The following is a 26,324-nucleotide window of genomic DNA, read 5'->3' on the forward strand; positions in this document are numbered from 1 at the left end:
CTGAGTAAAATCCGAAAGGAATGAGCAAGCAACTTAATACAAAATTCCGACGGCAACAAAACAAGTAACTCAGTGTGTTGGGTGCTTTGTTTTCCAAGGCAGCTGCTTAGAGTATCAATCTGTCAGGCATTGATGTAGACAGCTCAAATGGGCCCTGATTGTGAAGCCCACATTTTAAAACTACAGAATATCCTGTTTTCTTCACCCGGACCAGCTGATTAGTCAGGGACTGTCAAACTTCCTGTCAAAACAATTAACTGTCTCAGCTGGAGTTTTCTTTCTTGACGAATGTCTCCAGTCATGTTTTTTTTTGTTTCAGTTCTGAATGACAATGTTAACATAGATTAGAGTCTGCTGTTTCATTCTCCCTCACCATCGCCACCCCCCCACCCCCCAACTCCTCAACACCTTCCCTCCTCCCCACCTCACTCCAATCTGCCCTCTGGATTGGAAAGCCCTGCTGCTCTTCTGGCATTGTGCCCTTCAGCAGTGTTTCCAGGGTGTGATCTGGTTCAACTCAGTTTACAGAAGAGACTTTTCAACAAAAAAAAGACAAAACATTTCGTGACACGCCAAGCACTCAAGAGCAGGGAAGAGAACTGTCAAGAATGGAGAAGAGCAATGGAACTCAGGATTCCACTAGTAGCAGCACTGAGCTACCAGTGACAATTCCAGGTATTATTCTATTATTGCATTATTCTTAATAGATTTGCCATCTGTTTTGCTTTCAACAAGTGACTGCTCTCGGATTGCTCAGGAATGTTTCATCAGTGTACCGCACAGGCTAGTTGTGAGTTTGAATTGTGGTCTGTCTAATTGGCAGTTTACATTGGCAGTGGGAACAAATGCCTCTGTACCAGGGAAGAGATAGCTGCCACCCAGTATTTTCATCCCAAAGCTTCTGTATTGAAAGCCCCTCAAAGTGAAAATTGGTCTGTTGCCATTATCAATTAACCTTCTTGTATTCAGTGTGAACAGCGCAGTGACAAAGTATCTCGCCTTTGGTACCCCTTTCCTAAAACCGTCATCTCTCTCTCTTACTTTATGTTGCAAGTTAGGATCGACTATTTTGACCAACTTGTCGATCGGCCATCCTCATGTGTCCTTATGTGTTGTGGTATTTTGCCCAATAACGTACTTGTGAAGAGACTTGAGATGTTTTATCAAATTAGAAGTGCTAGACAAATGAATATCATTGTTGCACCAGGGGGGGACTGACTCTCAGTTAACTGCACCTCAGCACAGACTAAACAGGAAGCAGGGATGCGGAGGGTTGCGAAGAAAATGAAAAGATTAAATAAAACTATTTCGAAGGCAGATTTTATCTCTAGTTTGTCCCAAAGATCATTTTACAGAGTTGTGGTTCGTGAGCAATGACTCAGCAGGTTTAGAAAATAATATGCTGACTCAGTAGGCAATTTCAGAAAATTAAGTGTGTCTTCTGTGAAGGCTAATTAAAACATAAACTGTTGTCAATTGGCAGTGAAAAATGAACAGAGTTTCTTCACAACTGGTGTACCCACAGAACATCTAAGGGAACATTCTTTGTCAAAGACCGTTGGCAAATACAGGACGTGATGATGTAAATCACATGGAAGTGTCTCATTGAGTTAATTGCAATTTCTTCTAGTTGCTCCCTCAAGTCTGAAGATTCTTTTCCACCCTACATCTTTCAATATTTATACATTTATCTCATTATTCAGTTTATGAGATTGTTTTGTATTGTCAGATGCGGCAATCACTCGCTAATGAGTATGATTGTCTTCCTAGGAAATTCCGTGTCACTGGTCCTGAGTTCTGTGTGTTCTTGTGTGGCTGATGAGCCCAATCCTACAGCTGCATTCCTCTTGTCACAGACAGTTTTTAATGTGGGAATGTTGTTGCACATTAGCAGAGTAAAGATCTTTGACAGAAGGTAGATCCATTTCCAGTGGCAAGGAAACCTTGACGATCTTATCTTATTCACTTATGGAAGATGGGCACTGGTGGCTGGACCAGCATTTATTGCCCACCTCTAGATGCCCCTGAGAAGGTGGTGGTGAGCTGCCTTCTTGAACTGCCACAGCCCACGTTGTGTAGGTAAACATACAATGTCAAGATGGCGGGAATTCCAGGATCTTGTCCCAGCGATGGTGAAGGAACAGCAATGTAATTCAGAGTAGTGAGGGGAGATTGCAAGTGGTGGTGTTCTCATGTATCTGCTGCCCTTCTCCTTCGAGACAGAAGTGTTGTGGATTTGGAAGATGCTGACTAAGGATCTTTGGTGAATTTCTGCGTCTTGTAGATAGTACACACTACTCATTGGTGGAGGGAGTCAGTGCTTCTGAAAGTGATGCCTGTCAAAGGGGCTGCTTCATCCTGGATGGTGTCAAGCTTCTTGTGTGTTGTTGGGGCTGCATTCATCCAGGCAAGTTGGAAGTATTCTGTTACACTCCTGACTTGTGCTTTGTAGATGGTGGATAGGCTCTAGGGATTCAAGAGGTGAGTTACTCACTGCAGAGTTCTTAGCGTCTGACCTGCTTTTGCAGTCACTGTGTTTATGCACTCCACTGGTCACAGGCCTCCTGTCTAAAAAAAAACCCTCCACCACCATCCTCTGTATTCTACCTTTGAGCCAGTTCTGCATCCAAATGGCTAGTTCTCCCTGTATTCTATGAGTTCTAATCTTGCTAACCAATCTCCCATGGGAGCCTTGTCGAACACCTTACTGATGTTCAGATAGATCATGTCTACTGCTCTGTCCTCATCAATCCTCTTTGTTACTTCTTCAAAAAGCTCAATCAAGTTTGTGAGACATGATTTCCCATGCACAAAGCCATGCTGACTATCCCTAATCAGTCCTTGCCTTTCCAAATACATGTACACCCTGTCCCTCAGGATTCCCTCCAACAATCTGCCCACCACCGAGGTCAGGCTCACCGGTCTATAGTTCCCTGGCTTGTCCTTACTACCCTTCTTAAACAGTGGCACCACATTTGCCAAACTCCATTCTTCCAGCACCTCACCTGTGACTATCAATGATAATAATATCTCAGCAAGAGGCCTAGCTTCCCACAGAGTTCTAGGATACACCAGATCAGATCCTGGAAATTTACCCACTTTTATGCATTTCAAGACGTCCAGCACTTCCTTCTCTGTAATATGGACATTTTTAAAGATGTCACCATCTTTTTCCCTACATTCTATATCTTCCATATCCTTTTCCACAGTAAATACTGATGCAAAATACTCATTTAATATCTCCCCCCTCTCCAATGGCTCCACACAAAGGCCGCTTTGTTGATCTTTGAGGGGTCCTATTCTCTCCCTAGTTACCCTTTTGTCCTTTATGTATTTGTAAAATCCCTTTGGATTCTCCTTAATTCCATTTGCCAAAGCTATCTCATGTCCCCATTTTTGCCCTTCTGAGCTCCTTCTTAAGTATACTCCTATTGCCTTTATACTCTTGTAAGGATTCACTCGATCTATCCTGTTTATGCCTTACATATGCTCCCTTCATTTCCTAAACAAACCCGCAATTTCTTTAGTCATGCAGCATCGCCGATGAAGACTTGTTTTGGATTGTGCTTTGTCTGTGTCCTCCCTTCAGGCCTAATTGTCATGGGTGACCCTGCCAGGAGTTGAGAATTCCTAATGGCAGCACTTTTGGGATCAATGGAACACTCGAGCCTCTCCAGCAAGGTGGCAATCCATGGAGACATTGCTTTATATATTACATTGAATACGAAATAAGGTAATATATTGGAAACATTCCAATTGGTCCATGCTTGCTGTCAACCTTCTTCTTCCCAACTCTTCATCTCATCACATTAGCAAGGTCTCCTCAGCTTGCTTACCACGTGTTTATAGCGCTTTCCCACAAATGTGCCTTGTTCTGGTCATCTTAACCGTTCTCTGGTGAAAAGAAATTCCTGACTTCTCCATACAATTTATTATTGTCCACCTGTGGCCTGTATTCTGGCCTCGCCCATAAGTGGAGACCTTTTCTCTTTGTCAACTTGACCAAACCCTTTTACAATCTTAAAGGTCACTGTCAGGTTACCTTCAGTCTTTTGAAAGCAAAATACTGCAAGTGTTGGAAATATGAGATAACAACAGAGAGTTTGCTGGAGAAACTTGGCAGGTGTGGCAGCATCTGTGGACAGAGAGAGACAGAAGCAGCATTTTGAGTCCAATATGTAGCTTCAGTTCCCAGCTACCCACGGTACACCTTATCTCCCTTGTCAATATATCCTTCAGTCTTTTATCTTCTAGAGAAGAAAGCCCCAGCCTCTCCATTGGTTGCTCATGATATTATCCTTGCAAATCTCTTTAAATGAATTAAGTTTTTTAGTTAAGTGGAATAATGTAAGATTCTTGACAGACTACTGAGAATGCAGAAGAAGCCAGAATTCTCTGTGAATCCAGCTACACATTTGGAGCTTGATCACAATGTCACCTTCAATAAACATTTCTCAGAACCGAACCTTTTGGTTTCGTGCAATGATTTGAGCAGTCTGCTCATACAACACAAAACCGACAGGATCTTGTGACACTGGAAGGTGTTTCTGTCAGTAGGAGGAGACTAGGATCAGCTTGCACAGCCTCAGAGTGAAGGGACAACCCTCTAATACTGAGACGAGAAGCAATTTCTTCAGCCAGAGGGTGGTCAATCTGTAGAACTCATTGCTGCAGAGGGCTGTGGTGGCCAAGTCATTGTGTGTGTTTAAGACAAAGATAGATAGGTTCTTGATTAGTAAGAGAATAAAGGGTGCAGGAATAAGGCAGGAGAATAGGATTAAGAAACCTATCAGCCACGATCGAACGGCAAAGTTGACTCCTGGGTTGAATGGCCTAACTCTACTCCTATACCTTACAGTCTAAGTGTTTCCTTTTGTATGATCCATTGAGCTGAGGTTTTACATTTTGGTGTACTCCCTAAAGATTCCAGTACATTCAGGGAGTTTCTTAGTCAACATTAGAGAAATTGATTGAACAAACATATGAATTCAAAGCAGGACTAGCCCATTTGGCCCTTGAACCTGTTTTGACATTTGCCATGATCATGGCTGATCTATCTACAGTTTCAACTCCATTTCCCCACCTACCCAGATACACTTTGACTCCCTTGTCAATTAAGAAATTATTTATCTCTGTCTTGGAAATATGTAATGTCTTGCATGTTCCAGACTCCTGGAAAATAGTTTTCAGAGGGAAAATATTTTTTCCTGTGTCCCCTGGTTCTAGTCTCCCCTGAAGGAAGACACTTTATTTCAGCAACCATCTTATCAGGTCCCCTCAGGATCTTATGAGTTTCAATTAGATCACTCATCTTTCTTTAAAACATCAAAGGATTCCGACCTTCTTCATAAGATAACTCCCCCATCACAAGAAGCAGTCATAGAATTGCACAGCAAGGAAACAGTCCCTTCAGTCTGACTTATCTGGTCGACATGGACATCCTCAACTAATCGAGTCCCATTTGCCAGCACTTTGCCCATATCCCTCTAAACCCTTCCTACATGAGTGAACTTTCTTGGAGCTGCATCTAAAGAAATACATAAGGAAAAGAAAGTTGTACTCCCGCTGTGATCTCACCAAGGTCTGTACAGCTGGAGCATAACATCCAGATTTTTGAATTCCATTTCTCTATCTTTCCTTACCACTTGATGAATTGCACTCTGTGATTCATATACTAGGATACCCAGATCCCTCTGTACATCAGAGTTCTACAATCGCTCTAATAGTACGCTGCTTTCTTTTATTCTTTGCGCCAAAGTGGAAGACTAATCATTAATGATATAATCAGTCCGGTCCTCAGTTAAATTTGGCTGGATATGGAATATGGAAGAATCTTCTCCCCAGACTGAGGCCTCTCAGGGTCCCTAGTAACACCAGCAGGTTAAAGGCAATCGGGAACCATGAGCAGGAGTGTGGGTCCCATGGGTAATAGCAGCCTGGATTAGCTGTTGTTGCCTCCGGTTTGTGCAGTTACATCATCTGTGGAATCAAATAGGGGTCTGCACTACACACTGTCTGATTATTACCCACTAAAAGACCAACAAAGCCCTCTTAATAACATAGGGCCAAGATTGCCTACAGGAATAGAGGTCTATCCCACACGAATCAATGGTAAACTTTAGACACTTTCAAGGCAGCGATGTTGCATTGCCAGTGATAATGGGGCATTAAGGTTACTACTCCAATATTTTACATATATATGCAATATACATAGGTTTTATAGAGAGATAGGTTATGTATATATAAACCCAAATATCCATCCTGGATGGAGATAGTGAGCATTGGCTGTGCTCACATTACTTACATACTTTTCACCAAGTTGCTAGATTAGTGTTGGGATGAAATGTTTTGATGAAAGCTTGTGTAATTGTCCTTTCTAATTAATGAGTCATATCTACAGCAGAATGATGTGGCAGATTCACAAGCAATTAATTTAAATCTGCAAAGAAAAGGACAATAACAAGGATTGTTATTAATTCACAAATTACTTGGCTAGTTCACTCTGAGTTCCAGTTTCTGCTCCATCCTCCAGCCAACATCCTGGGGGGTAGCACACGTGGATGTTGGGTGAGGGCATCACCAAGATTCTGTCTGTTAGCATACAACCTGCAAACTCTCCCAGTCCACACACGCATGTGAGGAAAGACCACACTTGCTCAGTTCTACTTCAGGCATAGGATGATAGATTTTCAGGAGGAATTCCATAAAGTGCAAGACAGGAAGAGTGAAATGAGATAAAACAGACAAAAATAAAAGTATAAGGGACAAAATCAAAACAAATTGGGGCGACGTGGTGGCACAGTGGTTAGCCCTGCTGCCTCACAGCGCCAGGGACCTGGGTTTGATTCCAGACTGAGGCAACTGTCTGTGCGGAGGTTGTATGTTCTCCTTGTGTCTGTGTGGGTTTCCTCCGGGTGCTCTGGTTTCCTCCCACAGTCCAAAGATATGCAGTTTAGGTGAATTGGCTGTACTAAATTATCCACAGCATCCAGGGGTGTGCAGGCTAGATGGATTAGCCATGTGAAACACAGGGTTACAGGGATGGAATGGGTAGGGGGCAATGGTCATGCAGACCCAATGGACTGAATGGCCTCTTTCCACACTGTTGGGATTCAGTTGAAATATTCCACAGAGTTTTTCTAGGTATTCAAAGGATAAGGCTATGAAAAGTTACCATTTATAGGCTATAATGTCTATGTAAGATCATTTGGCAAGCCAAGGATGTGATCACTTGAGTTGTGTGGAAATTGCCAGTTCTGAAGAAGAGTAATATCAGACTCAAAAACTTAACTCTGTTTCTTACTGCACAGATGCTGCAAGATTAGATTAGATTAGACTTACAGTGTGGAAACAGGCCCTTCGGCCCAACAAGTCCACACCGACCCGCCGAAGCGCAACCCACCCATACCCCTACATTTACCCCTTACCTAACACTACGGGCAATTTAGCTTGGCCAATTCACCTGACCCGCACATCTTTGGACTGTGGGAGGAAACCGGAGCACCCGGAGGAAACCCACGCAGACACGGGGAGAACGTGCAAACTCCACACAGTCAGTCGCCTGAGTCGGGAATTGAACCCGGGTCTACAGGCGCTGTGAGGCAGCAGTGCTAACCACTGTGCCACCGTGCCGCCCACAAGATCTGTTGAGTTTCTCCAGCATCTGCAGCTTTTTGCTTTTTGATGATTGATTGATTTATTGTTGGAACATGTGCCATGTTACAATGAAAAGTGTTGTTTTGTGTGCTCTCCAGACAGATCATATCATACAAAGTGCATCAGGGGAGCAGAGCAGAGTGCAGTGTACAGTGTTAAGGCTGCAGAGAAGGTGCAGAGAGAGAGAGAGAGAGAGAGAGATCAGAATCAACATTTGAGAGGTCCACTCAAAAATCTGATAAGAGTGGGGAAGAAGCTGTTCTTGAATCTATTTGTACATGTATTCAAATGTTTATATTTTTGGGTGGTTGTGGGATCTTGTGTTCAGAATGACCACTGACTGGGTGGTATATCGGAATCACTGCACTTCAAAGTGACTGATTGCCTGTCAAGAGCTCTCTTTCCTTTGGTGAAGGTTAGATTAGTCACTCATGTGAAGTTGAAGTTTTGCTGCCCAACTCTACTTAGCCACGTTGCCAGGGGGTCAGGTATGTTCACTTGGCCGGGACGGCTGGCTTTTGATGCACAGTGATGCCAACAGTAGAAATCAGATTCCTGATGACTGAGATCACGATTAAAGCCCTGCCTTCCCACCATCACCACCTCCTCCCCACCCCCCACTCCCTTGCCTGAGGTGTGGTGAGCCGCAGATTAAACTGAGCACCAGTCATTTCTCTCTGTGCCTTCAATAGCAGCTTTCACTTCAGCATCAGAAAATCCTGGCTTTATCAGGCACTTGTTGGAAATGTGTTGCTGAACCTCTCCGCCCCCACCCCACTCCGGCCTATCACCCTCACCTTGACCTCCTTCCACCTATCACATCTCCATCGCCCCTCCCCCAAGTCCCTCCTCCCTACCTTTTATCTTAGCCTGCCTGGCACCCTCTCCTCATTCCTGATGAAGGGCTTATGCCCGAAACGTCGAATTTCCTATTCCTTGGATGCTGCCTGACCTGCTGTGCTTTAACCAGCAACACATTTTCAACTCGAAAGCGCAGCAGGTCAGGCAGCATCCCAGGAGCAGGAGAATCGACATTTCAGACGTGAGCCCTTCTTCAAGAATGAGGAAAATGTGTCCAGCAGGCTAAGATAAAAAGTAGGGAGGAGGGACTGTCAGACGCTTATCAGACACTTGTACACATCAAGCTTTGCCACGTTTACAAGTCACCACATCGTATTTGAGGCACCAAAATATTTTACTTTGTCTGCTGCGCATCCCTAATTTTCTTCACTCTATAATGCCAGGGTCACAAGCTCTGGAAATCCCCCTTCTGTCTCTCCACCTTGCTGTCCTCCTTTGTGTGGCTTCTTAAAAGCCGAGTCAAACATTTAGCTTCTAGTCTTCTGTCTCTACACCTCCTCAGTGTCGGATTACATCTGGTTACATTTCTGTGAAGAGCCGTGACACATTTGACGATGTTAAATTTGCTGTCCGAATGTGCAAGTTGTTGTTGTTTCAGATGGCCTCCTGCTGAGCTACCTGCCCTCTGGATTATGGTTTTGAAGGCAGCACATAAATCCATTACGCCACATGTTTGACACAGCTCCCATTGAAAAGTAGCAGCATTGGAGGACATTTTTATTCAGTCATTGTAAAAATTAACCTAAGCCAGCCTTGGCATCACATTTGATCTGAGGTCAGCTTCATTCCTCATTCTAACGCCATCTTCAAAACCACCAATTTCTATCTCTGTAGCAATGGTGACCATCCCCCGTTCTAGCTCTCTGAAACTCTCATTCAGAGACAAAACAAACCTGCAGACACTGGAACCCAAGGCAGACAAGCAGGAGGCTGGAAGAATACCACAAGTCAGGCAGCATCAGGAGGTGGAGAAGTGAACATTTCAGGTATAACCTGTGTTCAGGAAACCCTCATTCAAGCTACAGCCTTGACTCCCAAGCCTCCTGACAGGACAGGAAACCCCTTCCTCATATTGCGCCTAACTTTATTCTGATCTCTGTCCTAAATCATTATTGTATGTCAAAATTTGTTTGTAAAAGTTAGCCCCCAAGAAAGCAAACTGCTCTTTAAAGAACAATTCTCACAAGTTGGTTTACTTACAGTGGAATGACAGTGTTCACTTGGATGCTGTGCTTTTCCAGCACAATAAGCTCATCTCCAGCATCTGCAGCCCTTATTTTCTCCCAGTGGCGATTATTATAGTCAGACTGGTGTGCTAGGAAAGGAAGGCCAAGGTTTTAAAACTGCAGTTGGTTAATTTCTAAATTTATGGCACAATTGGGTTCAGAGGCAAAATTAAGAGGGGCATATGAAGGACAGGAAGAATGAAACTTTTCTCCTTTGTACAAGAATGAAAAACAAGGGGACATAGGTTTAAAGTAAAGGACAGGGGGTTTAAGGTGGAGTCTTGATCGTCCAAAAGGTGGTGGGTATCTGGAAGTCGCTGCCTGAAAGTGTCGTAGAGGCAGGAACTGAGACAACATTTAAGATGCATTTGGATGTGCACTTGAAGTGCCATGACATGCAAGGCTATGGGCCAAGTGCTGGAAAACAGGATTAGAACAGATAGGTGCTGATGACTGGTGTGGACACAATGGGCTGAAGATTCACTTCATCTGCAGTCCTCACTTTCTCCTCCTTGAAGATTCACTTACCATGCTGATACATTCTCCATCTCTAACCTGACAGCAAAGATGCAGCAACCCTTGGCAGTTACCACATAATAGGAGAAAGTGAGGGCTGCAGATGCTGGAGGTCAGAGTCCAAGAGTGTGGTGCTGGAAGAGCAAAGCAGGTCAGGCAGCATCCGCGGAGCAAGAGACTTAACATTTCAGGCAAGAGCCCCTCATCCTGATGGAGGAGTCTTGCCCAAAACATCGATTCTCCTGCTCCTGGGATGCTGCTTGACCAGCGATGCTTTTCCAGCACCACATTCTTGACAGTTACCACACAGAGTCTAAGGGTGATATGAGTGGCCTGTGAGTGCAGACGATATAGACAGAGTCTGCCACAGCAGATAGCCATCCTTCAAGAAGGGATGGAGCCGCCTGTCTTCAAGCTCCACTATCTGAACTGTGCTTGTTTTGTGATACTGTGTTCTCCCGAGTCTAAGGCACTGTTTACTGTACATATCCCATCATACATCCAACAACAATCCTTTGGCAGACCCAAACAGGAAGAGATAGGGGCCAGAAATGATTGTTTTCTTGCCACTGACTCCTCTCCCTTGCAGTTATCTTCAGGCTGAACCAGATTGTTCACAACCTTGATGTTACAGTTGACCCTAAGATAAGCTTCCTAACCACTTCCACACTATCATTAAGACCCCCTAATGGCAATTCTCATACAAAGAGCCAGAAAAAGTGAGCATGCAGGTACAGCCAGCAATTAGGCAAGCGAACAGCTTAATTTCCGAGGTGTTGGATAATAAATCTTGTTCTGTTTGGTGAGACCATGCCTGAGAACTGTGTGCAATTTTGATCTCCATTTCTTTTTCAATCCATGAATGGGAAGTGGATCTCACTGGCTGGGTCAGCATTTATTGCCAGTCCCTAGTTGCCCTTGAGAAGGTGGCGGTAAGCGGCTTTCTTGAACTGCTGCAGTCCTGCCTTTGGTGTAGATACACCCACAGTGCCAATAGGGAGAGAATTTCACATTGTTAAACCAGTGACATTGAACTAACAGCAGCATGTTTCCAAATCAGGATGGTGTGTGGCATGGAGGGGACTTGGAGCTGCTTAGCGGAACACCTTCACTCTGTCCATAGGAATGACCCTGACCTTCTAGTTGCTTGTCATTTCAATAAATTGCCTTCCTTTTATGTGAACATTTCTATCCAATGTGCAATGTTCTAACAAAACTCAACACAAGCAGCGGGCACAATACAATGTTTTCCACTTCAGTACTATTAGCATCTATATAGCCTCTTGGACTCAATATCAAGTTCAACTACTTTGGATGAAGTTAAAAATCACACAACACCAGGTTATAGTCTAACAGGTTTATTTAGAAGCATTAACCTTCGGAGCGCTGCTCCTTCATGTAGTGCTAGTGCTTCCAATTAAACCTGTTGGACTTTAACCTGGTTTTGTGTGATTTTTAACTTTGTACACCTCAGTCCAACACCGGCATCTCCAAATCCTGACTATTTTGGATGAAGGAATCTATACTTCATTTTACTTTTGTCCCCCACCCTCCCCTGGTTGAGTCTTGTTTGTATCTTGTTAGCTTTGCTCTCAGCAGAGTGGAACATTTTCACCTTTTCGCTCCTAACATTTACACCTATTTGACATTCCTAGCATTCCTTTCCCGCCATAATTATTGGCTTTGTCTTTTGTTCTGGGCAAAACGTCACTCAATGAATAATCCAGAATGATTTATGTTCTGGTTTTGAATCACACCATGGCAGATAGTGAAGTTTAAACTCGATTAAAACATCAGGAATAATGAGCTAACCTTAGGGGGAGGAGATGGCCTAATGGTATTCCAGTAATGTCTGGGGACCTGGATTCAAATCCCAAATGGTGGAATTTAAATTCAAGTTTAAAAACAAAATCTGGAATTAAGAACATAGAACATAGAAGGATACAGCACAGTACAGGCCCTTCGGCCCTCGATGTTGCGCCGACCGAATCCTACCTAACCTATACTAGCCCAATAACTTCCAAATGCCTATCCAATGCCCGCTTAAATGACCATAAAGAAGGAGAGTTCACCACTGATACGGGCAGGGCATTCCATGAACTCACAACCCGCTGTGTGAAGAATCTACCCCTAACATCTGTCCTATACCTACCACCCCTTAATTTAAAGCTATGTCCCCTAGTAACACCTGACTCCATTAGCGGTAAAAGGTTCTTAGTATCTACCCTATCTATACCCCTAATCATCTTATACACTTCTATCAGATCTCCCCTAAACCTTCTCTTCTCCAATGAGAACAGCCCCAAGTGCCTCAGCCTTTCCTCATAAGATTTTCCTACCATTCCAGGCAACATCCTGGTAAACCTCCTCTGCACTCGTTCTAAAGCTTCCACATCCTTCCTATAGTATGGCGACCAAAACTGCACACAATACTCCAGATGAGGCCGCACCAGAGTCTTATACAACTGCAACATGACCTCAGGACTCCGCAGAGTCTAAAGATGACCACGAATCCATTGCTGATTGTCAGAAAAATAGAAATCTTGTTCACTAATGTCCTATCAGGAAGGAAACTGCCATGCTTAGCTGGCCTGGCCTACATGTGACTCCATGCGGTTGACTCTTAACTGGCCTCTGGGAAATTAGGGATAGGCACTAAATGCTGGCCTAGCCAGTGATGCACACATCTTGTGAATATTTTTTTTAAAATGGCAACCCTGCAACCACTGCTTGTTCTTGTAAAAGCTCCTCTTGTTGACGTTCAGGAAGGGATCTGCTGCTCTTACCTCATCTGGCTTGTGTAACTCCAAATGCACAGCATTGCTGTTGACTCTTAACTGTCCTCCGGGCAATTAGAGATGATCAATAAATGCTAGCAGTGTCTACATCTGTGAAGGAATAAAACTAAAGGGGAATTCTATTAAGTACTTTATGTAAGGCATTTTAAAAATCCATACGTCCAACAGCTACTGCACTAACTTAATGAACTTTCTGTTTTGCTTCTTGATTGACCTCAGTTGAGTGAGACACACAGTTGAGTGAAAGCAAACAAAGAACTCCAAATGCTGGAAATTTGAAACAAAAATTGTGAACATTGCTAGAGAAGCTTGTAAGGTCTGGCAGCATCTGTGGAGAGAAGGCAGAGTTAACATTTCAGGGCCAGCGACCTTTTCTTCAGAATTAAGTTTCTTCAGCAATTTCTGTTTTTGTTTCACAATTGAGTGAGATGGAACTCTTTTCCTTTAATAAATCCATGTTGGCTGATCTTTATTAATACATGCTTCCACAGATGATGATTAATTTTATCCTTGACAATGCTCTCTAATGGTTTTCTCATCAATGGCTGGCCTGTAGTTACCCAGTTTATATCTTCCTTCTTCTTTGAGGAAGAATGTAAGATTTGCAATCTTCCAGTGCTCTGAAACTGCTCACAACTCCAAGGAGAATTGAAAGATTGTGGCTCAAATTTCTTCTTTCTCTATTACTTTTGTTCTGCTGCAACTAGATGCGACCTATCTGAACTATGTGACTTTTGAGTGATGTTAACCCAGATAGCACCTTCTTTCTCTCTATTATATAAATGATTTGGATGTGATTATAGGACGTATGGTTAGTAAGTTTGCCAGACGTCATCAAAATTGGAGATGTGGTGGACAGCGAAGAACATTACCTCAGTCCACAATGGGACCTTGATCAGATGGGCCAATGGGTTTGAGGAGTGGCAGATGGAGTTTAATTTAAGTAAATGTGAGGTGCTGCATTTAGGGAAAGCAAGTCAGGGTTGGACTGAATGTCGAAAAGTGTGGAGCTGAAAAAGCACAGCAGGTCAGGCACCATCCGAGGAGCAGGAAAGTCAATGTTCGAGCATAAGCCCTTCATCAGGAATGTGGAGGTGGAAGGGGTCTGAGAGATAAAATGGGAGGGTGACAGTGGGGCTAAGGGGAAGGTAGCTGGTAAGGCGATTGGTAGAAGCTGGTGAGGGGTGATAGTGATAGGTCAGTAGGGAGAGTGGAGTGGATATGTTGGAAGGAAGATGGAAAGTAGGAGAGTTCAAGAGAGTGGTGCTGCATTGAAGGGTTGGATTTGGGATGAGGTGAGGGGAGGGGAGATTTGGAAACTAGTGATGTTAATGTTGTGCAGTTGAAGGGTCCTAAGACAGAAGATGAGGCGTTCTTCCCCCAGTTGTTGGGTGGCTTGGATTTGGCAGTGGAAGTGGCCAACGACTTGCATGTCCTTGACATAGCGAGCACCTCCAATCTCATTGTTCCCCAACCCTGCACTGTCCGGGTCTACCTCTTGCCGAAAATCCACAAACCTGACTGCCTCAGTGGACCCATTGTCTCTGCCTGCTCCTGCCCCACCAAACATATCTCCTCATCCCTTGGCCCAGAAATTCTCCACATATATTTGGGACACCACCCATTTCCTCGACTTCCTCCATTACCTTTGTTTCCCTAGATCCCAATGCCTCATCTTCACCATGGACATGCAGCCCCTATACACATCCATCCACCATGGTATAGGCCACCAAGCCCCCCATCTCTTCCTCTCCTGCCAACCTAACCCTCCACTGGCACACTCATTCAATTGACAGAACTGGTCTCCACCCTCAATAACTTCTTGAAATCCTCCCACTTCCTTCACACCAAAGGGGTAGCCATGTGCATCCACATGGGCCCCAGCTATGCCTGCCTCTTCATAGGATACGTGGAACAGTCCATCGTCCTCAGTTACACTGGCAGCAACCCCCACCTGTTCCTCCACTACAATGATGACCGTATCAGTGCCTCCTAATTCTCCTAGGAAGAGGTTAAACAGTCCAACAACTTCACAAACACTTTCCACCCTGACCTTAATTTCACCTGGGCCATCTCTGACACCTCCCTCTTCTCCTGGATCTCTCCATCTCTATCTCCAGCAACTGAGTCAACGCGGACATCTACTTCAAATGCACTGACTCCCACAGCTACCTAGACTACAACTCCACCCACCCACCCTGTGTAAAAACACTATCCCTTACTCCCAATTCCTCCATCCCAGCCAAATCTGCTCCCAGATGGATCAGTTCCACCATAGAATATCCCAAATGGCCTCCTCCTTCAAGGACCAAAATTTCCCCTCCCCACATGATCAACAATGCCCTCCAGCACATCTCCTCCATTTCCTCACATCCACCCTTTGAACCCCACCCCGCCAACTGCGAACCCCCCGAGTCCTCACCTTCCATCCCACTTATATCCGGACACAGTGCATTATTAGATTAGATTAGATTACTTACAGTGTGGAAACAGGCCCTTCGGCCCAACAAGTCCACACCGACCCGCCGAAGCGCAACCCACCCATACCCCTACCCCTACATATACCCCTTACCTAACACTATGGGCAATTTAGCATGGCCAATTCACCTGACCCGCACATCTTTGGACTGTGGGAGGAAACCAGAGCACCCGGAGGAAACCCACGCAGACACGGGGAGAACGTGCAAACTCCACACAGTCAGTCGCCTGAGGTGGGAATTGAACCCAGGTCCCTGGCGCTGTGAGGCAGCAGTGCTAACCACTGTGCCACCGTGCCGCCTGTGCCATTTCCTCTGCCATTTCCATCACCTACAATCAGGCGCCACCAAGAACGATATATTTCCATCCACAGTGCGATTTGTGCTCCGCAGAGACCATTCCCTCTGTGACTCCCTCAATAGATCCATGCCTTCCTCACCAATCCGCCCCCCCCCCAACTCCCAGCACCTTCCCTTGCCACAGCAAGAGGTGTAAAACCTGCAGCCACACCTCCACTCTCTCCTCGTCCAAGGCCCCAAAGGAATGGGAGGGAGGTGTTTGAGATGGTCTAGGTGAACTTAAGGTCCGAGTGGGAGGGGTTTGTGAAGTTTTTGAACTGTTCAACCTCCTCATGGGATCACAAGGTGGCACAGCTACAGTCATTATTTCACATTCGGCAGAGATTTTCCTGTACATCCACCCACCTCATCTACTGCGTCTTTTGCTCTTGATGTAGTTTCCTCTACATTGGGAAGACAGAACACCAACTCATGGAGCATTTCAGGGAACATCTTTGAGACACACACACCAAACAATCCCACCATCCTGTGGCTGACAACTTCAACTCCCCCTCCAACTCCCCCAAGGACATGCAAGTCCTGAGCCGCCTCCAGTGCCAAATCCAAGCCACCCAACATCGGGAGGAAGAACGCCCCATCTTCTGCCTTGGTACGCTTCAACCACATGGCATCAACATTGACTTCACCAGTTTCCAAATCTTCCCTCCTCCAACGTAATCCTAGATCCAACCCTCCAACTCGCACCGTCCTCTTGACTTGTCCTACCTGTCTATCTTCCTTCCCACCTATCCACTCCACCCTCACCTCCGACCTATGACCATCACCCCCAACTATATCTACCTATTGCCTTTCCAATTACCTCCTCCCAGCCCTACCCCCAATCCACATCTATCTCTCAGCGCCCCCCTCCCCCTACACATTCCTCGTGAAGGGCTTATGCCGGACATTTCAATGCTGTGCTTTTTCAGCGCCACACTTTTCAATCCTGACTCTCCAGCATCTGTCGTCCACACTTTGTCCTTATACACTTAATGGTAAGGTCCTGGGGGGTGTTGCTGAACAAAGAGACCTTGGAGTGCAGATTCATAGTTCCTTGAAAGTGGAATCACAGGTAGATAGGATAGTGAAGAAGGTGTTTGGTATGCTTGCCTTTATTGGTCAATATATTGAGTATAGGACATTGGTTAGGCCATTTTTGGAATACTGAGATCATTTCTGGTCTCCCTGTTAGAGGGAAGATGTTGTGAAACTTTAAAGGATTCAGAAAAGATTTACAAGAGTGTTGCCAGAGTTGGAGGGCTTGTACTATTGGGAGAGGCCGAATAGGCTGGGGTTATTTTGCCTGAACGTTTGGAGGCTGAGGGGTGATCTTTTAGAAGTATATAAAATCACAAGGGGCATGTGTAGCGTGAATAGTCAAGAACTTTTCCCCAGAGTAGGGGACTGCAGAACTAGAAGTCATAGGTTTAAGGTGAGAGGGGAAAGACTTAAAATGGAGCTAAGGGGCAACGTTTTCACATAGAGGGTGGTACGTGTATGGAATGATCTGCCAGAGGAAGTAGTGGGGCTGGTAGAATTACAACATTTAAAAAGGCATTTGGTTGGGTATATGATGGGAAGGGTTTAGAGAGAAATGCTGGCCAATGGGACTAGATTAGGTTAGAATATCTGGTCAGCACAGATGAATTGGTGCAAAGGGTCTGTTTCTGTGCTGTACATCTCTCTGACTCTATGACTCTATTTGTGTCTGATCCAATATCTCTGCTCCCTCTTCCTCATCTGTGACATTAATATCATTCTCTCGATTGGAATCAATTCCAAAATAAAAATCAAAACACCAAAGTCATTATTCTTCAACACTGACTTCAGAATCGATCCAGGCCAGGTAGCAGTTTGTTTCTGCTGCCAGATTATTAATCAGAATTGGAACATCAGTTCGGGTTCCATGCCATTGGGCGATGGTACAGGGTCGTTTACAACTGTTGTGTTTCTGGGTTTGAAGGTGCTGGTTGGTGTATCTGTACTTTCAAAGCAGCGCTGTTTACACATTAGTCATAGTGTGTACAAAAAGGTGGCAAAATCATATTGCAGGGAAGGAGGCCACCCAACTAATCATTGAAGGCCTCTGTTACTTAAATAATATTGTGTGGAAGAGTAAGATTCACTTTAGTTGCTAAATAATTGATGCAGTACTTCAGTTTATTATCTCAACTCAAGTCTAGATAAGACTAGCCCAGGTAGCTTTCAGTCCTGGTTTGCCAGGTGGCCTCCACCTTGTGCACCCCCTACTGGCCTGACTTATAACCACAAGTTGCCATATGTGGCGAGCAGCTTTCTCACAAGCTGATACATCGGTGCACCGACATGTTGTACTATTGACCCTGATGTTTAAATTAACTTTCGTTATCCGGTAAACTTTACACCCCTGCCTGTGCATTCTTGAAATGAATTATTAACTTCCACTACCTATTTTCTTAAAAATGATTAACAGGTCTGCAATGCATTAATTGCTAAGTTGGCTGTATCAATGCACTGCTTGCTCAGATGACCAATGGTTTGGTCTGTTCCCGAACCGCACACTGTACTCAACAAGTTTCTGCTTGGCTCTGTGCCTCGAAATTCTTCTTGAGACCCCTGGAACCTGGGATGTTTGAGGAGCTTCCAGCAATTCTCCAAAAGCCCTCACACACTGAGCTGAATTTGGCAGATAATCCTTTATTTCTTCCATTTCAAAGATGTACTACATATGACATAATGTTATGGGGTTAAGGCAGTCATGTAACATAAGTAATTGCAGGGATTTTAGTTGCACTATGCTGTAATCTATTGGAATTTCCAGCTGGGCCCATGAGTAATACAGAATGGAATGCCTACGCCACTTATGGAGCTAAAGTTTCTCTTAAGACAGTCTTTTTCCATAGCCACAAGTGATACATTGGAGTTTTTAAAAAGCATTTGGTTGATTGGAGTCTTCTCTTATAAGCTACTATCTTGTTTGCATACTTCTATTTGATAACTAGATCCGTAAACTCCAAATCATTGGTCTAAGTGAGATCTGTTCCAAAACATTGCAGTCGTTGCCCGTGGCATTTTAAGACGAACAAATGACAGTTTGTTTCGTCGCGGTTTGCTTTTCTGTCTTAAAGTTGCAGTGCTCTTCTCTGGCCAAAGCCTGGACGAAAGTTGCCCAGCTCCTGGTGAGATTTGTGGACCAGCAGCTGTGTATTCCATGAATGGGCGGACCTCCCCCAACTCCCATCCAATTGGAGAGCTCTTGACAAGGAAGATTGGAATATCTGTCTTCACCCGTTTCGCATGCTCGTTTTCATTTTTTAATTACCAAGGCGAATGTTCACATCGCAGGGTCAGCTGTGGCTCAATGAGTAACACGATTGTCACCGGGTCACATTGCATGTGTGACACTGTGGTCTCCCATAAGCCTGCGCCCACCAGTCATTATAAATAGGGAGGGTTGCTGGAAGTCCTTGGTTATAGGATTGACCTTGTCAGTAATTCTGGATGTGGGGTTCAAACTATTTGCTCTTCTTCCAAGCCTCATACAGAAATAGAGTGCGCCAAAGCTATCCAGTAGGATGCTAGTTATCCCAACTGAATACTGGCCACTGTGGTAAAATGTGGGAGAGGCAGATTCAGTTGAGACATTGGATGATTATTTGGAGAGAAATGGTGTGCAGATATATGAGAAAAGGCAGGAGATTGGCACAAGATATTAGAGCTGGACCTGGTGCAGATTCAATGGGGCAAATGGTCTCTTTGTGAACTGTAATAATGCCATGATTGTTCACATTATATTGGACAAACTCACAAACGGGTAAAAGCTCTTACTTTCAGACTTGCAAGTGCTCAGTTTGGCGTAAATTTCTGCCTTCCTTTGGACTGGCCTACATGTGACTCCAGACCCTCAGCAATGTGGTTTAGTCTTAACTGCCCTCTCAATTGCCTGAGCAAACTGATTCATACAGAAGCTAAAACATCTCAAAGGAAAGAAACCAGACAGATGATATAGTAGTAACCAAGGGAGCAGAAACAACAATGGTGAATTCAGGCCCATTTACCCTGAAGTGCCCAATTGCTAATTTCTGTGGAAGAGCTAACTCACAGACTAGTAAAGCAAAAGCCAACATAATCTTACTCACACAAACACACATTGCACATAATTCCCAGACAACGTTTGCCATCTCTGACCAGAAAAGGTGGTGGCACAGTGGTAGACGTTTGCCCCGGGAGCCTGATTTTGGACCCCATGAAGTCTCAAGATGTCAAGTCAAACATGGACATGGAAACTTCCAGCTGATTACCACATACAGCTCCCCCTCAGCTGATAAATCATTGTACCATGGTGAACATCCATTGGTGGGCATACTGAGCCTGGCCAGGATGCAGAACCTACTCTGGGTGGGAGACTCCAATGTCGATCACCAAGTCAATTCAGCAACACCTTGACTGCCAAGCTGGTCATGTCTGAAATGACATTTACAAAGTATGATTTTGTGGGATGTGGCTCCTACTGATTGGGCCAGCATTCATTACCCCAACCTGGTTACCCTTATGAAGGTAGTAATGAACTGCTTTCTTGAACCGCTGCAGTCCATTTGGTGTAGGTACCCCCACAGTGCCGGTTTACTCCACATGAAATCAAACAAAAAGGCTGGAGATATTGGATACTGAGACTTTGAGAGTATTCCATCAGGCGTAGTGAGCACTTGTGTCCCAGACCTTGCCACGCCCTTTATGCAACTATTCCAGTACAGTCATTGCCCAGGCATGTCCTGTACACAGAAGCAAGTCAAATGTCTCCCGGCCATTTACAATCCCTTCAGTTTCATTTCAGTCACAAATAAAGTGATAGAAGGGATTATCCACATTGCTATCAAGGAGTACCTGCTTCATGATAACCTGCTCACTTATGCTCAGTTCAGATTCTGCCAGGACATCTCAGTTCCTGACCTCGTTATGCCATTGTTTTAAAAAAAATGGGCAGATCAGCTCACTTCCAGGGTGAGGCAGGGTGTGTTATGATCCGGAGTGATGTTATCACTGGACCAGTTAGATCCCAGACTAAACTCTGGCTTGGTAGTTCATAATTTGTTTTATTTTGATTTTAACAAGGTGATGTCTCACTGGAGTGCAATGCTGCCGATTTGGTGAACACACCAGACTGTTGAACGAAAACACAAGCTTAAAGATTTTTGAACAAACGGTAACATGCACTCCCTTTAATTTAAGAGAAGCCACACCTTTCCAGCTTCCAAAACACCTCTGAAGAGCAGCACTTGCACAGTCCTCACACCAGGAAAATAAAACTCTTTCTCTAACACCTGTACAGACATAATTGTGACTTCAACTCCAAGTCCAAACAAATCTGATAGTCTTTTCCTGGAGCTTTCACATAATTGTGTGTAGATATTCTCAGCTTCAATTTTCTATCCAAACAATCTGGTCTAGGACTACCACTGAGCTCCTTACTTTAAGGTAATCTGTTTCTACAGTCTTCTCCCCTTTCTCAGGAGCACTGCTTCATATAAATAACTTCATCTAAGGACTTCTGCCAACTGCCCTAGAACTGAAAATTAAAATAAAAAATACCTTTTTCACGCCATGTATGTTTCCCTTAATTTTAAAAGAAACGCAATTCCTGAAGTTTCTAACAGAAACATGGATGATAGGAGGAGTGAGCCATTAGATCCCTCGAGACTGGTCCACCATTCATTTGTGATCATGGCTGATCATCGAGCTCAACTTTCTAATCCTACCCCCCCCACCGGGTATTCCTTGATCCCTTTAGCCCCAAAGACCTATATGTACCTATTTCTTGAAAATACACAATCTTTTGTCCTCAACCATGTGCTGTGGTAGTGAATTCCACGGGCTCACCACTCTCTGAGTGAGGCCATTTCTCCTCACCTCAGTCCAAAAGGATTTACTCCTGAACCTTAATCTATGACCCTTGGTTCTGGACTCCCTCATTATCAGAAACATCTTTCCTGCATCTGACCTGTTTATTCCTGTTAGAGTTGTACAAGTTTCTATGAGATTCCCCCTCATTCTTCTCAGCTCTAGTGAATACAATCTTAACTAAGTCAATCTCTCCTCGTACATCAGTCCTGCCATCTCAGGAATCAGTTGGCTAAACCTTTGCTTCACTCCTTCTGTAGCAGGAACACATTTCCTCAGATAAGGAAACCCAAACTGCACATAATATTCCAGGTATGGCCTCACAGAAACCTTGTTGCGCAATTGTCTATCTTCTTCAGTCACAAACAACTTATAATAATTACAATACTGATTGGTACAGAATACCAACTCACTCAGGGATGTTTTTAAAAAAGTCACAATGGCTACAGGAATGCCTACAGATGAATCAATAAATTCCTTTGTCACTCAGAAAAACCCATAAGTCACTTAGAACATAGAACATAGAAAAGTACAGCACAGAACAGGCCCTTTGGCCCATGTGATGCGCCGAGGATTAATCCTAATGTAAAATAAAATAACTTGATCTATGCACCCCTCAACTCACTGCTATCCATGGGCATGTCCAGCAGTCACCTAAATGTCCCTACTGATTTTGCTTCCACCACCACAGCTGGCAATGCATTCCACGCATTCACAACTCTCTGTATAAAGAACCTTCCTCTGACGAACCTCTATACCTTTCTCCTAATATCATAAAGCTATGACTCCTCGTACCAGTCAGTCTTGCCATGGGGAAAACTCTCTGGCTATTGACTCTATCTATTCCTCTCATTACCTTGTGTACCTCGATCAGGTCTCCTCTCTTCCTCCTTCTCTCCAGAGAGAAAAGTCTGAGCTTAGTCAACCTTTCTTCATAAGGCAAGCCCTCCAGTCCAGGCAGCATCCTGGTAAACCTTCTTTGTACCCTCTCCAAAGCCTCTGTATCTTTCCAATAGTAGGGCGACCAGAACTGAACACAATATTCCAAGTGTGGTCTAACTATGGACTTGGAGAGCTGGAGCAAAACCTCGCAGTTCTTAAACTCAATGCCCCAGTTAATGAAAGCCAAAACATCATATTTTTTGTAATAACCCTATCCACTTGGGTGACAACTTTGAGGGATCTTTGTACTTGCACACCCAGATCCCTCTGTTCCTCCACACTGCCAAGAATCCTGTCTTTAATCCTATATTCAGCATTTGTGTTTGATCTTCCCAAATGCATCACTTCACATTTATCCAGGTTGAACTCCATCTGCCATTTCTCAGCCCAGCTCTGAATCCTGTATATATTGCGCAGCAGCCTGCCGTAGCCCTCGATACTATCAATGGCACCTCCAACCTTTGTGTCATCTGCAAATTTACTAACCCACCCCTCAACCTCATCATCCAAGTCATTTATAGAAACTACAAAGAGCAGAGGCCCAAGAACAGAGCCTTGCGGGACCCCACTCAATACTGACCTCCAGGCAGAATACTTTCCATCTACAACCAGTCTCTGCCTTCTGTCAGCCAATCAATTCTGAATCCATATCACCAAATCTCTCTGTATCCCATACTTCCTGACTTTATGAATAAGTCTACCATGGGGAATCTTATCAAATGCCTTGCTGAAGTCCATATACACTCCATCCACTGCTCAACCTTCGTCCACCTGTCTTGTCACCTCCTCAAAGAACTCAATTAGATTTGTGAGGCATGACCTGCCCCTCACAAAGCCATGCTGTCTGCCTTTAATCACACTATGCTTTGCCAAATAGTCAGAAATCCTATCCCTCAGAATTCTTTCCAAAACTTTGCTGACTACAGCCGTAAGGCTGACTGGTCTGTAATTGCCAGGGATTTCCCTGTTATCCTTCTTGTAAAGAGGAACAACATTCACCTCCTTCCAATCCTCCAGTACGACTCTCGTGGAGAGTGAGGAGGCAAATATCGTTGTCAGCGGCTTAGCAACGTCCTTTCTCACTTCCCGGAGCAGCCTAGGATAAATCTGATCTGGCCCTGGAGACTTATCAATCTTAATGTTTTCCAAACTTTCCAGCACATCAACTTCATCAATCTTGATCTGTTCAAGGATGTATCGCAGTTCCTCAAAGTTCTCATTCACAACAAGGTCCCTTTCCTTAGTGAAAACTGAAGCAAAAATCTCATTTAGGGCTTCCCCTATTTGCTCAGACTCCACGCACAAGTTCCCTCCGCTATCTCTGATCAGCCCTACCTTCTCCCTGATCATTCTCTTATTCCTCACATATTAGTAAAATGCCTTTGAGTTCTCTCTAATCCTTCCCACTAAGCCTTTCTCATGCCCCCTCCTGGCTCTCCTCACTCCATTTCTGAGCTCCTTTCTAGCAAGCCTGTAAACCTCTAAAGCTGTGCTAGATCTTTGTTTGGTCCACCTTACGTAAGCTGCCTTCTTCCTTTTGATGAGAAGCTCCTCTGTTCTCATCATCCAAGGCTCCTTAATCTTACCCCTTCTTACCTGTCTCAGAGGAACAAATTTGTGCATCACTCGCAACAACTGCTCCTTAAATAGTCTCCACGTGCCTGCTGTGCCCTTTCTGTGGAACAATTGCTCCCAGTCTGTACTTCCCAACTCATGTCTGATAGCATCACATAGAACATAGAACAGTACAGCACAGAAGAGGCCCTTCAGCCCATGATGTTGTGCCGACCATTGATCCTCATGTGAGGTAAACCTAATGTACGAATTCTCAAATTTCTGTGACCATATGCATGTGCACCTGTCTCTTAAATATCCCCAATGACCTCGCTTCCACAACTGCTGCTGGCAACGCATTCCATGCTCTCACGACTCTCTGCGTAAAGAACCCACCTCTGACATCTCCTCTATACTTTCCACCAAACAACTTAAACTATGACCCCTCGTGTTAACAATTTCTGCCCTCGGAAAAAGTCTCTGGCTATCAACTCTATCTATGCCTCTCATTATCTTGTACACCTCGATTAGGTCCCTTCTCTTCCTCCTTTTCTCCAATGAAAAAAGTCTGAGCTCAGTCAACCTCTCTTCGTAAGATAAGCCCTCCAGTCCAGGCAGCATCCTGGTCAACCTCCTCTGAACCCTCTCCAAAGCATCCACTCTTTCCTATAATAGGGCGACCAGAACTGGACGCAGTATTCCAAGTGCGGTCTAACCAAAGTTTTATAAAGCTGCAACAAGATCTCACGACTCTTAAACCCAATCCCCCTGTTAATGAAAGCCAAAACACCATATGCTTTCTTAACAATCCTGTCCACTTGGGTGGCCATTTTAAGGGATCTATGTACCTGCACACCAAGATCCCTCTGTTCCTCCACACTGCCAAGAATCCTGTCTTTGATCCTATACTCAACGTTCAAGTTCGACCTTCCAAAATGCATCACTTCGCATTTATCCAGGTTGAACTCTAAATCTGCCACCTCTCAGCCCATCTCTGCATCCTGTCAATGTCACGCTGCAGCCTACAACAGTCCTCTATACTGTCAACGACACCTCCAACCCTTGTGTCGTCTGCAAACTTGCTAACCCATCCTTCAAGCTCCTCATCCAAGTCATTAATAAAAATTACAAAGAGTAGAGGCCCAAGAACAGAGCCCTGTGGAACACCACTCATCACTGACTTCCAGGCAGAATACTTTCCTTCCACTACCACTCGCTGTCTTCTGTCGACCAGCCAATTCTGTATTCAGGCAGCTCAGTTTCCCTGTATCCCATTCCTCCTGACCTTCTGAACAAGTCTACCATGGGGAACCTTATTGAATGCCTTACTGAAGTCCATATTCACTACATCCACCGCCCGACCCTCATCAATTTGTCTAGTAACATCCTCAAAGAAATCAATACGATTTGTGAGGCATGACCTGTCCCTCACAAAGCCATGCTGACTGCCTTTAATCAAGCCATGCTCTTCCAGATGGTCATAAATCCTATCCCTCAGAATCCTTTCTAACACCTTGCAGATGACAGACGTGAGACTGACTGGTCTGTAATTTTTGCTGGGGATTTCCCTATTTCCTTTCTTGAAGAGAAGAATTACATTTGCCTCCCTCCAGTCCTCAGGTATGACTCTGGTGGAGAGCGAGGATGCAAAGATCTTCGCAAGCAGTGAAGCAATCACGTTTCTCACTTCCCAAAGCAGCCGAGGACAAATCTAGCCTGGTCCTGGCGACTTGTCAACCTTAATGTTTGTCAAATTTTTCAATACATCAGCTTCCTCAATCTCTATCCGTTCCAGCATGCTTACCTGCTCCTCAATGGTTTCATTCACTACAAGGTCCTTTTCTTTAGTAAAGACAGAAGCAAAAAACTCATTTAGGGCTTCCCCTACCTCCTCAGACTCTATACACAAGTTCCCTATGCTATCCCTGATCGGCCCTACTCTTTCTTTGACCATTCTCTATTCCTCACATCTGTGTAAAATGCCTTTGGATTCTCCCTAATCCTTCCTGCCAAGCCTTTTTCATGCCCCCTCCTGGCTCTCCTCAGACCATTTTTGAGCTCCTTCCTCACCTGCCTGT

The 26,324-nt window shown here is 44.5% G+C and overlaps 1 protein-coding gene across 1 annotated transcript in view; it reads left to right on the top strand.

Annotated features, from left to right (window-relative positions):
* The first annotated feature begins 222 nt into the window (after positions 1-222).
* LOC132818844 (uncharacterized) overlaps positions 223-26,324 on the top strand; it is a 266,974-nt gene continuing 240,872 nt past the window's right edge. Inside the window, exon 1 of the mRNA XM_060829979.1 lies at positions 223-675. Coding sequence (XP_060685962.1) covers positions 609-675 — 67 coding nt within the window. The 5' untranslated portion in view covers positions 223-608. The remainder of the gene's footprint in view (positions 676-26,324) is intronic.

Source organism: Hemiscyllium ocellatum, chromosome 9 (assembly GCF_020745735.1).
Source record: "Hemiscyllium ocellatum isolate sHemOce1 chromosome 9, sHemOce1.pat.X.cur, whole genome shotgun sequence".
Taxonomy (NCBI): domain Eukaryota; kingdom Metazoa; phylum Chordata; class Chondrichthyes; order Orectolobiformes; family Hemiscylliidae; genus Hemiscyllium; species Hemiscyllium ocellatum.